The following is a 13677-nucleotide window of genomic DNA, read 5'->3' on the forward strand; positions in this document are numbered from 1 at the left end:
AAAATCACATTCAAATTTAAATTGTTTTTATTTCATTACAAACCATTAAATCAACAAACTGAGCTATCAAAGATCGTAACATACCTTTCCAACACAGGAAATAATCCTCTCCCCCTCCCTCCTACACATGGAAAATAAGTCCTTTCCTTCTCTTCAACTCTACCTACACATTGGAAATCACTCCCCACTCCTTCACTCCTTCCCTTCACACAGGAAATTTTAAGAAAGAATTATGCGCCCTCTATCACCACATTCCTTACATCATTAATCCATCCGCCTTTCCTGAGCAACCTGCAGAAACAAGCCCTCCCACTCACTACCTATACACAGAGAAACAAGCCCTCCCACTCACTACCTATACACAGAGAAATAAGCCCTCCCACTCACTACCTAGACACAGAGAAATAAGCCCTCCCACTCACTACCTATACACAGAAAAACAAGCCCTCCCACTCCCTACCTATACACAGAGAAATAAGCCCTCCCACTCCCTACCTAGACACAGAGAAATAAGCCCTCCCACTCACTACCTATACACAGAGAAATAAGCTCTTCCACTCACTACCTATACACAGAGAAATAAGCCCTCCCACTCACTACTTACCTACACACAGGGCTGTCAGTCCCCTTTCCCTCTCAGACTCCTCACTGTCAGTCTCTGGGACATCAAATTGTACATCAGACTTTGGTGCATACAATCCTTCCTCCTCATTCTCAGATTTACGTGGGAATGTGGAAATGCGTAATGGATTTTCCTGGAAGATGTCGGGGAAGTTATTTGTGACTTTTTCTAACACAACGTCAGCCTCTGTGGGTGAGGAGCTGAATGAACTGCTGTCTGCTGTGTTAATATTGACACCAGGGCTGATGATCTCACAGTTCTCCAGATCTGATACAGTCTCAGAAGTGTCCACTTGGGCACTGCTGCGGTCACTCAGCCCCTGTACAACTGGCCATGTCCAGGCTGCAACACACAATGTTTATGAGCATATTCCTCACCAGGGAATAGTGATAGGACTTTGTTTTGAGCAAGAACTTGCGATAAACATGTTCATACTGTGTTTTTCACTTTGACTGGTAGCAATTGCTAGGTGACATGAACAGTGCGTTAAAATCTGTAAGTGACATGAGTGGTGTGATCTGGTTGTTAGATGGTATTAGCATTACTTATAATTGATTGTACAGTGTAGATGTATATGACTTATAGATCCATATATTATTTAGTAATTCTATAGCAATTATCAAATACTGCACACTGTAAGTGCCTTAGAGTAATTTTGCAAATTATAGGGCATGATATAAGTGAGTATTTATTACTAGTGTGACATGGTCCCTTAGCTGATACCAGCTTATGAATGACATCTTGTCTCCAGTCGTACAGGGCTATCATACCTTCTGTCCTAATGTCTTCCTCTTGTGACTCTGGACTTGCCTTCAGGACAGACGGGTACTTGTCCTCACATATCTGGTCGTCCTCTGGGCTGGTCGCAACATTACTGGTCTCATCTGACAAGTCAGGGTCTGCAATATACAACAACGTCTGTAAACTATCAGTCATTCATAAAAGGATGAGATGGTAAAATTTGGCACTACATTACCAAACCTCTATTACAACATGTGTTTGTAATGAAAATAATTTGGATTATACTGTAAGTATACTTTTCACTGTTTCCTTTTCTACTTTAATCTTAGGGGGTTAATTATCATGAATGTTACATCTTTTTTAAAACTGATAATTTGAATTGATACTGTATATGATAGCACCAGAAGTTTCAGTAGCGTGAGATTCTTGTGACAAACCTGTGACAGAGCTGGACTTAGATTCTGCAGTACTTGGGCGTCTGATCTTATACAAATATTCTTTCTTTTTTGTTGCTCTGGTCTCAGGTAAATCTAAAATAATAGTGTGGGTATAATCATAGATGGTTTTTATAAATATAGATTTGACTGACAAATGAAACTTTCTTTTGATTAAAAACTTTGTAAAGAAATATTTTATCATCAAAATATTACGCTGTAACATTGATGTATTTTGTTTTCACAATACCATAGCTTCGACAGTTAAAGATCAGACACAAATTTCTGACTGTCAACCATTTTCAAATAGAGTACATCGAATACTGAACTTTGACCTCTCTCATGGTCCTATGACCCCCTACTCAAACATAATGGAAGTAATTCTTAACGCATGAAGGATTATACTGAACAGGAATATTAAAGCTCTATCAACTATGCTGTGGTTGACAATGTAATTCGTATAATTCCCTGAAGGTTTCTACCCTTTGCCTTAATTTGAATGAAGAACACATATATGCCACTAGTCTGCTTAGTATAAAATATCAAAACTTTGTCAATTAATTATGATTTTAATAGAAGGAAACATAATTCAAATGTATTGCTCTTAATTACATATAAAATGTTCTTCCAAATTAAATTACCTACAGCTGTACTAGGTCATAAAATCAAAATTCATAAATAAACCTTGAGCTAGAAAGAAAATATTATGACAACTCTATTAGTTTTATATCCCCACTGTTGACACCTTGACCTACCCCACCACAGGCTGAAGTAGAAGTCCACTCTAGCATGGCTGATGTATGTGCTGGCAGCTGGGTGGACATTCAACAAGAAATCGCACATGGACACGATCAGATGGACATCAGGAGGTGATCCCATCATGCTCTGGCAGATACTGACTACAGACTGACCAATGTCCGTGGAGAAAGACGGACGTGCATCCTGGATCCTCTCCTGCAAGTCAATAATATGTACCATATTTTAACAACAATAGCCCGCACTCAGGAACAAATCCATCTTACCCCTGGATCTTTTTCACTGTGGTGTTTCCTTCCAAACAACATTTACATAACCAAAAAAGTGTAGGAACAGATCCAGATTTAACATTATTGGGGGTGTAAAGTTTGAGGTTTGAGGTGAAATCTACTGAAGCAGAGAGATGGCATGTTTTGTAGAACAAACATGTACTGAATTACATAAAGGTGAAAGAAATGGGGTGTAATACAATTATCCTATATATGACTCTGCCTAAACATTACCCTTTAAATGTATTTTAAATATTTCCATAAACACTATAGTTCAAGGGTAGTGACAAAGTTAACAGAGAATGTACACTGTTCTATTAATGGTCTTGTAATCACATTGCCTGCTTGGTCCTTCAGTAAAATTGAAAATGAAAGTAACATCAAAAACTGCCTCCTTGTAATAATCAGTGACAAATCTTACTATTCCAGTTAACAGTCTATTCTATAACTGTACAGAGTTAAAACACCTACCCTGTACATGAGGAACACCTTGTTGAGAATGTTGATGGACTGGAACTGTTTGATGTTGAAAGCCTGTAGAGGATGATCTTCCCTGATCAGCGAGGCAAGAGCACGGAACATGAGGAGAAAGACATCAGCTTCAGACCCTTCCCAGATCCGCCAGTTTAGTAGCAGCTCCTCAATCACAGATATGTTGGTCACTACTGCCTCAGATTTACGGCGCAATACCATGAGGACATCGCCCATGTCTGAACGGAACAGTGACTCACTGACACTGGCATCCATCAACACCTGTTTTAAAAAGTTACTTTGTAACACATGAAATTGATAAATACTTTCAGCAAAATTATTATCATACATAATTTAAATTCATTTTACTAAGATTATAAAGCAGAAATTTTGCTGTGTCATTAATGTTGACCCATCAGACTCCTGGGCCTCTATTCATGAACTGTTTTCATGCTCAAGCATGGATTTTCTGATAAAACTTGCTTAAATCATGTGATAATTAAAGTTAACAAAGTAAAGTGTTAATATCTGAAACAAAATTTAGCTTGAAATCTCTCAACAATTCATCCAGATCATGAACAAAATGTATTTTTTTCATTTATTTATCACTGGAACAAATACTTGGGCTTGAGTACAGAATCTGAGTTTGAGCATGAGAACAGTTTCATGAATATGGACCCTTGACTCGGGTATGATTTTCCACAAAGAGATCATTCTTTGAGGCAAGACTTTTCTAATATAACTATACATGTAATTCTAACCCACTCCTAATCTCTGAAATATTTCGAATACATTTGTATTATCAAACATCTGGTTACGTGACAACAGACTACCATCAGAAAATGAGGAGTAGTGCTGGTTTGTAGTTACCTTGAGGGTGTAGTAGCCCACACAGCTGTGAGAGCTGGTCAGGACTTTGGTGAGGAGCTGATGACCCGATGAGGCCATGTAGTCCCGCCCTACGTATGATGAATGGTTGACAAAGGCAAACAGTAGCTGTAGAGCCTTCGACTGGCGTACCTCCCTGTCATTGAACTTCTGATCTTTATCCTCATATACCTTGGCAACCAGAAACAAGATGGCAGATGCTCCCCCCACCTCCTCAAGTGCCTTCTCCAGGATATAATGTGTCTGGGGAGTTATCTCTCCTTGGAAGTCAGTTGGAATGTTGATTGGTTGCTGTGACAACAGGCTTGAGGGGACACCGGTCAGTCCCAGATTGGTTATAATGGCTGCAGAATCTTCATTTGTGGGACCAAATGTTGAGTAGTAACTCACATTGTCAGAGTTCCATGCATTGTATGAAAGCACCAAGCTTGACTACAAGAAGAATGATAGTATTTAATGTTCAAAAATATGACATTTCCTACAAATCTGGGCATTAATCAACTTAAAAATTATTCCATTCACCTGTTAAGCTGACTCTCCATTGTGAATATATCCTGTAACTACTGTATCTTTTCACAATTACTTCATACATTTGTCCTCCCTCATTTTTATTAATTTCAAGATTAGTGTAATCCAAATAATCAAGTAAAAACATAAATGCAAAAGGACTTACTCTGAGACTGTCAAGGTCATCATCTTTGAGGCCCACTAGGGTATCCATGGATACCCCTTTACTGGCCACGGTAACCTTGGACAGACGTGGAGGATAGGAGCGCCCAATGCCAGTACTATCACACTTACTCAGGGTGTGACAGCTCGGCCCCAGTGTGTACAGGTGTAGGCACTCTTCCTCTCCAACAGAACAACCTGGGAGCAGTAAAATCACTCATTGTTCATGGAATTATCACAGAAATGTTTGAGGTCAATGTTACATCAGCATCAATCTGTTGATTAAATACAACAACCTGTGTCAAGATCAATACAGAATGAATCAATAATGTGTTGTATGATTTGGTTTGTTTGTGATTATCTCTTATTAACAGCTATTGCCAGTTAAGGACGTGCCAGGTTTCCGTGTTGGAGGAAAGCCGGAGTTCCTCAATAAAAAAAAGACCTAAGGCCAGTACCTGGCGACTGCCCCACGTAGATCTTGAACCCGGGACCAAGTGGTGGAGGGCTAATGGTAGCCAAATGTCAGACACCTTAATATCGCTACTTGGCCACCGTTGTATAATAATATATAATCAGAATAAATATTCTCCAGTTTATGATCAACTGTTACCTTGGAAGAGCATGAAGGATGCGAGGGACCAAGATGCTAGAGGCCCTCTGTCTGATAGCTCCTCTAACACGTGCCCAAGACAAACAGACAGACTGTGGGCATGCTTCTTAGGTGATGGTGCCATCTGGTGCTCAAGCCACAGTGTGTGAGTTCTACAGCCATCCAAGGTCAGGGTCACCTGGTACACATCATCATAAAGGTCAGAGTGCAAAATGTCAATTATTTGAGATACTTCAAGATGTGTACAACTCCTCAGTTAGTGTAAAACATTCAGTTATGTTATCAATCGTGTAAGTAGTCCTGTTGTTAAATGTGTCAATTTATTACTGTGTTGTTGTAGTGATTGTGGCCGTACCAGCATCAATAAATTATATTAAATGGTGCTGATTCTGTGGAATCTAAAAGATAGCCTTTTTTTTGTTTCCAGGAAAAGTGTAACAGAATTAAAAAGATATTTTTACCATAACAACCTTCCGTTTAACTAGTTAGAGCAGTAAATTTCAAAGCAGGCAATATCTCACAAAGCCTCAAGTCACCAACATTCTTTATTTACAAGTTGTGTATCATCAGATGGTGGCCTTTTCCTTGGCTAGTCCTACCTTGCCCTTCAGCAGTTGAAGCTTTGGAATTGTGTCATCACCGCTCAGCTCCTTGTCATGCTCTTCACTGTAACTGACCACTAGGTGGTGCCACTGTTCCAAGTGGAGACAATCCTTACACACAGCCTCCTTCTGCATCGGTCCAGTAATCTGGATTGTTTCTGACGTAACTCTGTTAAACAATCAAGAGCTTATTTTCATGGCTGGTAATTACAAATATTTACCCATTGTGGTAGCCATCGTTATCGAAAACATTAAAAATGATTTCTAAATCAACACCTTGCAGTAGTCTAGTTTTCTCCCAAACCACTATAGGTTTCCTCACTCCTGATTCATTGGATAAACCTGCTAGGAGCTGGTAAACATTTTTGGTTACCCACTAATGGGTAACACCCTGGACGTGATTTCATTGGTCAATTTTTTACTTATGACATCACGTAATAATGCTTTATGACGTCATCTTCAATTGTGACATCATGATTCACAGCAATCGTTTTCCCCCATCAGAAGCGGACATAGTGTATTTTCAAGGGAAACGTACCAAGTGTCTTTATAAAATTTGAAAATTAAATAACGAGAGTTATATAAACATGATAACTAACCATCACTCGTTGGGGAACCTCTATATCTAGTAGATGTCAAGACATTTTATTTAAAACAAGAGGCACAATGGGCCTGCATTGCTCACCTGGTATAAATCTCACACTTGCAACCTTAAAAGTGATCTAAAATAAAGCTACAGGCAAAATATCAGTATTTATAATTAAAGTCATTCAAAAGAACCTGTTAAAAGATTTTAAAACATTTCGCCCATGTTACTTTAAAAGTTGAACAAAGTCAATATGTTGAACAAATTTTATAGCCTTTCATCTCAGGATGCAACTTGCAAAGTATCAACATCCTGGGACCCATGGTTATTCAGAAGAGGTCGTTTAAAGATTTTAAACAAATTTGACCCCTGTGGCCTTGAATATAAGTCACAATCATTCACTTTAACAAACATAGTAGTCCTTGCTCCCAGCATGCTACTGACTAAATATCAACATCCTGAGCCTTTTGGTTATTCAGAAGGAGTTGTTTAAAGTTTTTAACATATTTGACCCCTGTGACCTTGAATATAAGTGAAGGTCATTTATTTGAACACATTAGATAGCCCTTTACCCCAGCATGCTACTGGCCAAATATCATCACCCTTTGCATTTTGGTTATTCAGAAGAAGTTGTTTAATGTTTTTAACATATTTAACCCCTGTGACATTGAATATAAGTGAAGGTCATTCATTTGAACAAACTTGATAACCCTTTGCCCCAGCATGCTACTGGCCAAATAGCATCTCCCTGTGCAATTTGGTTATTCAGAAGAAGTTGTTTAATGTTTTTAACATATTTGACCCCTGTGACCTTGAATATAAGTGAAGGTCATTTATTTGAACACATTAGATAGCCCTTTACCCCAGCATGCTACTGGCCAAATATTATCACCCTGGGCATTTTGGTTATTAAGAAGAAGTTGTTCAAAGGTTTTAACATATTTGACCCCTGTGACCTTGAATTTGGGTGAAGGTCTTTCATTTGAACAAACTTTGTAGCCCTTCATCTCAGCATGCTACTGGCCAAATATCATCACCCTTGGCATTTCGGTTATTCAGAAGAAGTTGTTCAAAGGTTTTTTTAAGACAAATGACCCCTGTGACCTTGAATATAATTGAAGGTCGTTAATTGGAACAAAGTTGGTAGCCCTTCACCCAAGCATGCTACAGGCCAAATATCATCTCCCTGGGAAGTTTAGTTATTGAGAAGAAGATGTTTAAAGTTTTTAACATATTTGACCCCTGTGACCTTGAAAATGGGTGAAGGTCAATAATCTTAACAAACTTTGTAGCACTTCATTCCAGTTTGCTTCTGGCTTAATATCGACACCCTAGGCCTTTTGGTTATTAAGAAGAAGTTGTTTAAAGTAAAATATTGACGCCGGCCGCCGGCCAGCTGGATGATGGACGGACGGACGGAGCGCCACAGCATAAGCTCACTTGGTACTTCGTGCCAGGTGAGCTAAAAATGAATAAAATCAATGACTTGTCAAATAACATATAAGCTTGCTGCGTGCAACTTTTTACAAAATATTACGGAATGGTACAACCTGAATTCCATATTTTGTAACTTTGATTCCTATAATGTATACCTGAACAAGAGACTCCTATTGGATGTGTTCACCCAGATCTCTAACAGTTTGTCCTCATTGCCAATGGATACAACATGGAAAAGGTTCTGAGAGGCCAGGAGTTCAGACTGTTTTCTATGCCCAATGGTGTCGGACAATTGTCCACCTACAATGACAAATGATCACAAATTATTTATCTATTTATAACTTAATATCCTACAAACTCACTTTAGTTTGAAATGACCTTCAATCAACCTGAAGGTCGACAGCATTTAAAAGTATTTTGAATCTCTGTGTGCTGGTAATTACAGGTTTGATGTAAATAACTGTATAGATACAGATTATGTTTAGGAAAACTTAGTGACATGATCTCTTGCTTTTTGTTTCAGTTAATGTTTTAAGTAAAACATAATACACAGCAGTTGGATATATAATTTACAGAAGTTTTCACTTTTCTTTAATAACCTTACCTTCCATTGAGCTGGTGTAATCTTGACTCTTGGTGGGCCAGGTATGGCCCTGGGTCTGGATGGCATTGTCAGATATCTGTAGCCACATTGCCATACTGAAACCCTCTATCCCTGGTGGCCAGGCCAGGCCTCTGTGTACCTCCTGGGTGATGGCCGCTAGCTGCCATGGCTCTTGTCTTGCTCTACCCTCAGGATTATCAAAGTCAAGGGTGATATCCTCGAGCTCAAAGGAGGAGGAAAATGCAGACACAGGCTTAGCAGACACACTCCTACTTAGTTTAGAATCTGTTCTATTATCAAGTTCAGCTGATCCTTCAGATACGAAGTGTTTCCTCTGTTGAGTGGGAAACCTCCTCTTCTTACCGTCCCTCACCTTCTTTCTCCTGCAGGGAAAGGTCACAGAATGGTGAGGCATGGTCCGCGAATTCTCCACAATAGACAGCAAGGTAGACACCACCAGGTCCTGTCGATAAAGAGATGATGCGTTTATTTATTTTCTGATGAGGTTTATAAATAGGTTTGTCAACAAACATACAGGTTAATACTTAATGATATTCTGTTCTACAGTGTTTTACAGACCTGTGGTATCCCCTGGTGCTGGAGTAGACAGATGATCTTCTGGAGTTCCTGGGCTGTCAGTCGGTGCTGGGCAAGTAGCTGTATCAAGGACATCAGGGCTTTTTGTACTACAATAATACAGGAATATAGTGTCTTAACCATACAATACAATAATACAGGAATATAGTGTCTTAACCATACAATACAATAATACAGGAATATAGTGTCTAAACCATACAAGAGAACTACTACAACCATACAATACAATAATACAGGAATACAGTGTCTAAACCATACAAGAGAACTACTACAACCATACAATTCAATAATACAACAATAAAGAATTATAATACATGTAAAGAATTATAATACATGTTCTAGAACTGTGTTGTAAGTTGTAATGTATATGTATATGTATATAATGTAAGTTATAGTTGTTAAACTATAACTTACATTATATACACATACATATACATTACAACTTACAACACAGTTCTAGAAAAGTATAACAATAAAGTATCACGAACAACATAGTACTCCTGCATTACCGGTACAACAATACATTGACAAGGAAAGTAGCCAACAATCTATCAGTTTTTAGAACTTTCACCTACGTACAACGTACCTTTTATACAAAAGTTATTCCCAGAAACACTCCTAATATATCAAGTGAAATACAGTAAGCCAGACCACTGAATCACAGTCCTCATATATTTGACTCAGAGATTACATTACCAAGGTAATTATCAGTCTAATCATACCTGATTCTGCAGTTGTCTTGGAAACCAATTCATCCCAGAATCCCTCCAGAATAACATGTAGCAGATCCTGTAAAGCAGGTGAAATATTTTTGGTTAAATACATGCTACACATACCAGCTTGACCACTTTCTTTTCACACATTCCTTAAAGTTTCATCATTTGGGCTCAAGTTGCTATTTTATGAAATGAGATAAAACCTAATGACCTGATGTTACTGGCTAACCTTTACCAATTAATGGATGGATGGGTGGATGACGGGTTTCGCGCCTACATGAATCCGCCCTTATGGGTTTCATCTCACTGACGAATTAAGGCCTACATTAGCATTTATAGGTCTGCCAGGCATTACTCTGGACATTTTACCCTTTATAAGTAGACTGTTACAGTCAATATTTTCTAAGTATTCACAACAGCACTAAAACATGAATACTTAAACAAAAACCAAAAAGTTACTACTTTTGATATTAACATGCTTAAGGTATCTAGGATGGCTAATATTGATAAATCAACTATAAATAAGTTTAATGCAAAAGAAACTTTGTAAAATAACAAGAATGAAGTAATTGCATTGCCACCATTGGCTATAGTCACCTCTTCACAGACAGCAAGCACTGCCACGTGGTTGGCACCCAGGGTCTGTAAAAGTTTAATGAGGACATCAGGCAGAATCTTCCGTCCATCTCCCTGTTGCTGTGAGGCCACCAATAGGTTGACTACAAGGCGAAAGATGGATGGGTAGTACTCGCGTTGCACATGTTGGTCCACTACACCAAACCTCCGCAGATCGCCCTCCGACATCACCTCAGTGTCAGCGTCATAGCCTTTCTCTGTCGACCCATGGTGCTCAATGTCGTCATCGCTGTGAGTTTGTAACATCTGTCTGATATCATCGTCTTCTATGTGGTCTTCCTTAACATACTGGCACAAAAATAAAACAGATTAAGTATAAAATAAAGGGACAGGGAAATAATTTGTACATATATCAATTCAAAACAGACCAGACATTGTATTAGGTAGAAAACAGGAAACATAACTCTTTAACATTCCAATACACAACAAATACAACAGACTGTATTATTATTTTTAATATAGCATTGTGTCAAGATGAAAAAATGTCAAAAAACCCAGATGTAGAACCTACCACCTGATGGCTATAGGACTGAATTTCATCCTAATTTATCAGGTGAGAAATTTAGGTCTATGAGCTAGACTGTCGTGATCACTTACCAGGTGAGATAAGTTCATAGACTGTGACATGTCGAGGACGCTACTTTTTTTGGGCATGGCAGAGGACAGGATGATGTCAAACAGCATTTTAAGTTTACAGACAGGGAGTCCAGCACAGCCGAGGAATGCAGAGTTAATCTTCTGCCACACCCTCTCCTCAATACCGCTCTGAAACATTACCAAACAAACATTACACTTGTAACGCCAAATTAACAAAATATCTGCTTACCATTTTTACTACATGTTTAACATTTCACCAGCGACAATTATTTCTACAAAGAAACAATGATCACATTGTTTTCTCTCATACAGCAGAGAGTGTTAGGGTAATGTATAGAAATCAGACTTTTTAATTTTGTTTTATCAGCCAAAATTTTGTATTGTTGTTCAAGTGCCTTTGGAAGCTAAATGTTGACAGTGATATAACATTGTCCCATGTCAACGGAATCAACCATGGAGATTTTGTTATCATAAAAATAAATAGTCAAATGGTGTCAGAGAGCCTCTATATGGAACCAGACGTAGTTAATGGGACACTACTAGATGTAGCTACACATCAGATGGCCCAATATGTAAAAACATTCTGTCAATTCCACTATCAAAGATGGTATTTAGTTTCCATTATCAGCTTCAATGTGAAAATCTGGAGAAGAAAATGGTCAATTCCAACACAACTATTCTACTGTTGTAGATGGTTCTTTAACTTCCATTGGCAACTTTAATGAAAAGATCTAGAGAAAAAGAATCAGTCAGCCCTATTACCACTTCTCTTAAAGAATGTTTTTCGCTTCTGTTAGCAGCTTAAATGTAGATAATCTAGAAACAAATCGTTTTATTCCATTGCCTCACTCCACTGTTACACATGAATGTTAGCCTCAGTAGAGCCGCACAAATACAGAAATCTAGAGAAGAAGAATTGGTCAATTCCATCATCACTATACAGCTAAAACATCCGTGACACTCCAAGGGTTATGCTCACTTATCTCTCTGCATGCCTGGAAAATGTCACGTAAAATTGGATGGTCAGTCTGCACCACCTTGTGGATGATACATGGCTAGTTTGATACTTTGATTTACATTAAAAAATCCGACGACAGCAAAACAGTGAATTTGACGTCTGGTGTCGCTCCTCTGTGGTCTTCAAAGGTTAGGTATCATTCTAGCGAATGGTCAGGTTTTTTTTTTACCTGAGACCAATCAAAAAGCTAGCATGCCTTTAATTTTGCCATGAAATATTCCAGGGGTGCAGCGAGTGTAAGTGGGCGTAACCCACCATGTATCGAGAATGCAATCATAGATGGTGTTTAGCTTCCATTAGTAGCTTCAGAGTAAGAGTCCAGAGAAGAATCAGGCAACTCTATAAACAATTCTTTTCTGTTAATAGATGATTTTTAACTTATATTGGCAGATTTAATGTTAAGTCTATAGAAGTAAAAATCAGATATTTCCATCACCACTACTAGATCTACTGTCACAGTAATTATAGGTGGTTTTTAGTTGCCAATAGCAGCTTTAAAGGAGAAGGTTAGGGTATGAAGAAGCAAAATTCTCTTGTGCCATCACCACTATTATATTATCACAGTTATAGGCGGTTTTTAGTTGTCGTTAGCAGCTTTCATGGAGAAGATTAGAGTAGAGAGGGAGAATCCTCTTGTGCCATCACCACTATTATATTATCACAGTTATAGGCGGTTTTTAGTTGTCATTAGCAGCTTTAAAGGAGAAGATTAGGGTATGAAGAAGAAGAATTATCTTGTGCCATCACCTCTATTCTATTATCCCAGTTATAGGTGGTTTTTAGTTGCCAATAGCAGCTTTAAAGGAGAAGATTAGGGTATGAAGAAGAAGAACTATCTTGTGCCATCACCGCTATTCTATTATCACAGTTAGAGGTGGCTTTTAGTTGTCATTAGCAGATTTAAACGAGAAGATTAGAGTAGAGAGGGAGAATCCTCTTGTGCCATCACCACTATTATATTATCACAGTTATAGGCGGTTTTTAGTTGTCATTAGCAGCTTTAAAGGAGAAGATTAGAGTAGAGAGGGAGAATCCTCTTGTGCCATCACCACTACACTATTGGTACATAGTCACCTCCACACTGACTTCCAGATTTGTTGGTTGGTCATCATCATCCTCCGTCTGTAACAGCAGCCATGTTGGATTTTAAACCCACCCAAAAACTATTTCAGGGGGGGATAATTTCGTATGAAAATTACTAGCTGCAGGCATATCTAGAAAAAAAATCTACTAGGCTGATCTTGATATTCATGATATTGAAATTTTTCACCGGGACTGACATAACATCTACTAGTCCAGGGTTTGACAGAGTTATACAACCTAGCTACCTCATCACTGATAAGGTTAATGAAAGAAACAACGTTTGATTACAGTCTGCATGGTCACATTATAGAGAAGTTCTGTAAAGCAGGAAGTGATGA

General features: G+C 38.4%; 1 protein-coding gene across 1 annotated transcript in view; it reads right to left on the bottom strand.

Annotated features, from left to right (window-relative positions):
* Positions 1 to 13677, bottom strand: part of LOC110467237 (lysosomal-trafficking regulator-like) — a 62381-nt gene that overhangs the window by 21564 nt on the left and 27140 nt on the right. The window contains exons 7-22 of the mRNA XM_021524264.1: positions 13331 to 13378; positions 11239 to 11406; positions 10603 to 10929; positions 10012 to 10078; positions 9272 to 9378; positions 8693 to 9155; positions 8244 to 8388; positions 6063 to 6234; positions 5464 to 5641; positions 4855 to 5048; positions 4164 to 4613; positions 3294 to 3575; positions 2553 to 2751; positions 1801 to 1893; positions 1393 to 1521; positions 605 to 964 (exon numbers count right to left, since the gene is read on the bottom strand). Coding sequence (XP_021379939.1) covers positions 605 to 964; positions 1393 to 1521; positions 1801 to 1893; positions 2553 to 2751; positions 3294 to 3575; positions 4164 to 4613; positions 4855 to 5048; positions 5464 to 5641; positions 6063 to 6234; positions 8244 to 8388; positions 8693 to 9155; positions 9272 to 9378; positions 10012 to 10078; positions 10603 to 10929; positions 11239 to 11406; positions 13331 to 13378 — 3382 coding nt within the window. The remainder of the gene's footprint in view (positions 1 to 604; positions 965 to 1392; positions 1522 to 1800; positions 1894 to 2552; positions 2752 to 3293; positions 3576 to 4163; positions 4614 to 4854; positions 5049 to 5463; positions 5642 to 6062; positions 6235 to 8243; positions 8389 to 8692; positions 9156 to 9271; positions 9379 to 10011; positions 10079 to 10602; positions 10930 to 11238; positions 11407 to 13330; positions 13379 to 13677) is intronic.

This window comes from Mizuhopecten yessoensis, unplaced genomic scaffold (assembly GCF_002113885.1).
Source record: "Mizuhopecten yessoensis strain PY_sf001 unplaced genomic scaffold, ASM211388v2 scaffold11167, whole genome shotgun sequence".
In the NCBI taxonomy this organism is placed as follows: Eukaryota; Metazoa; Mollusca; class Bivalvia; order Pectinida; family Pectinidae; genus Mizuhopecten; species Mizuhopecten yessoensis.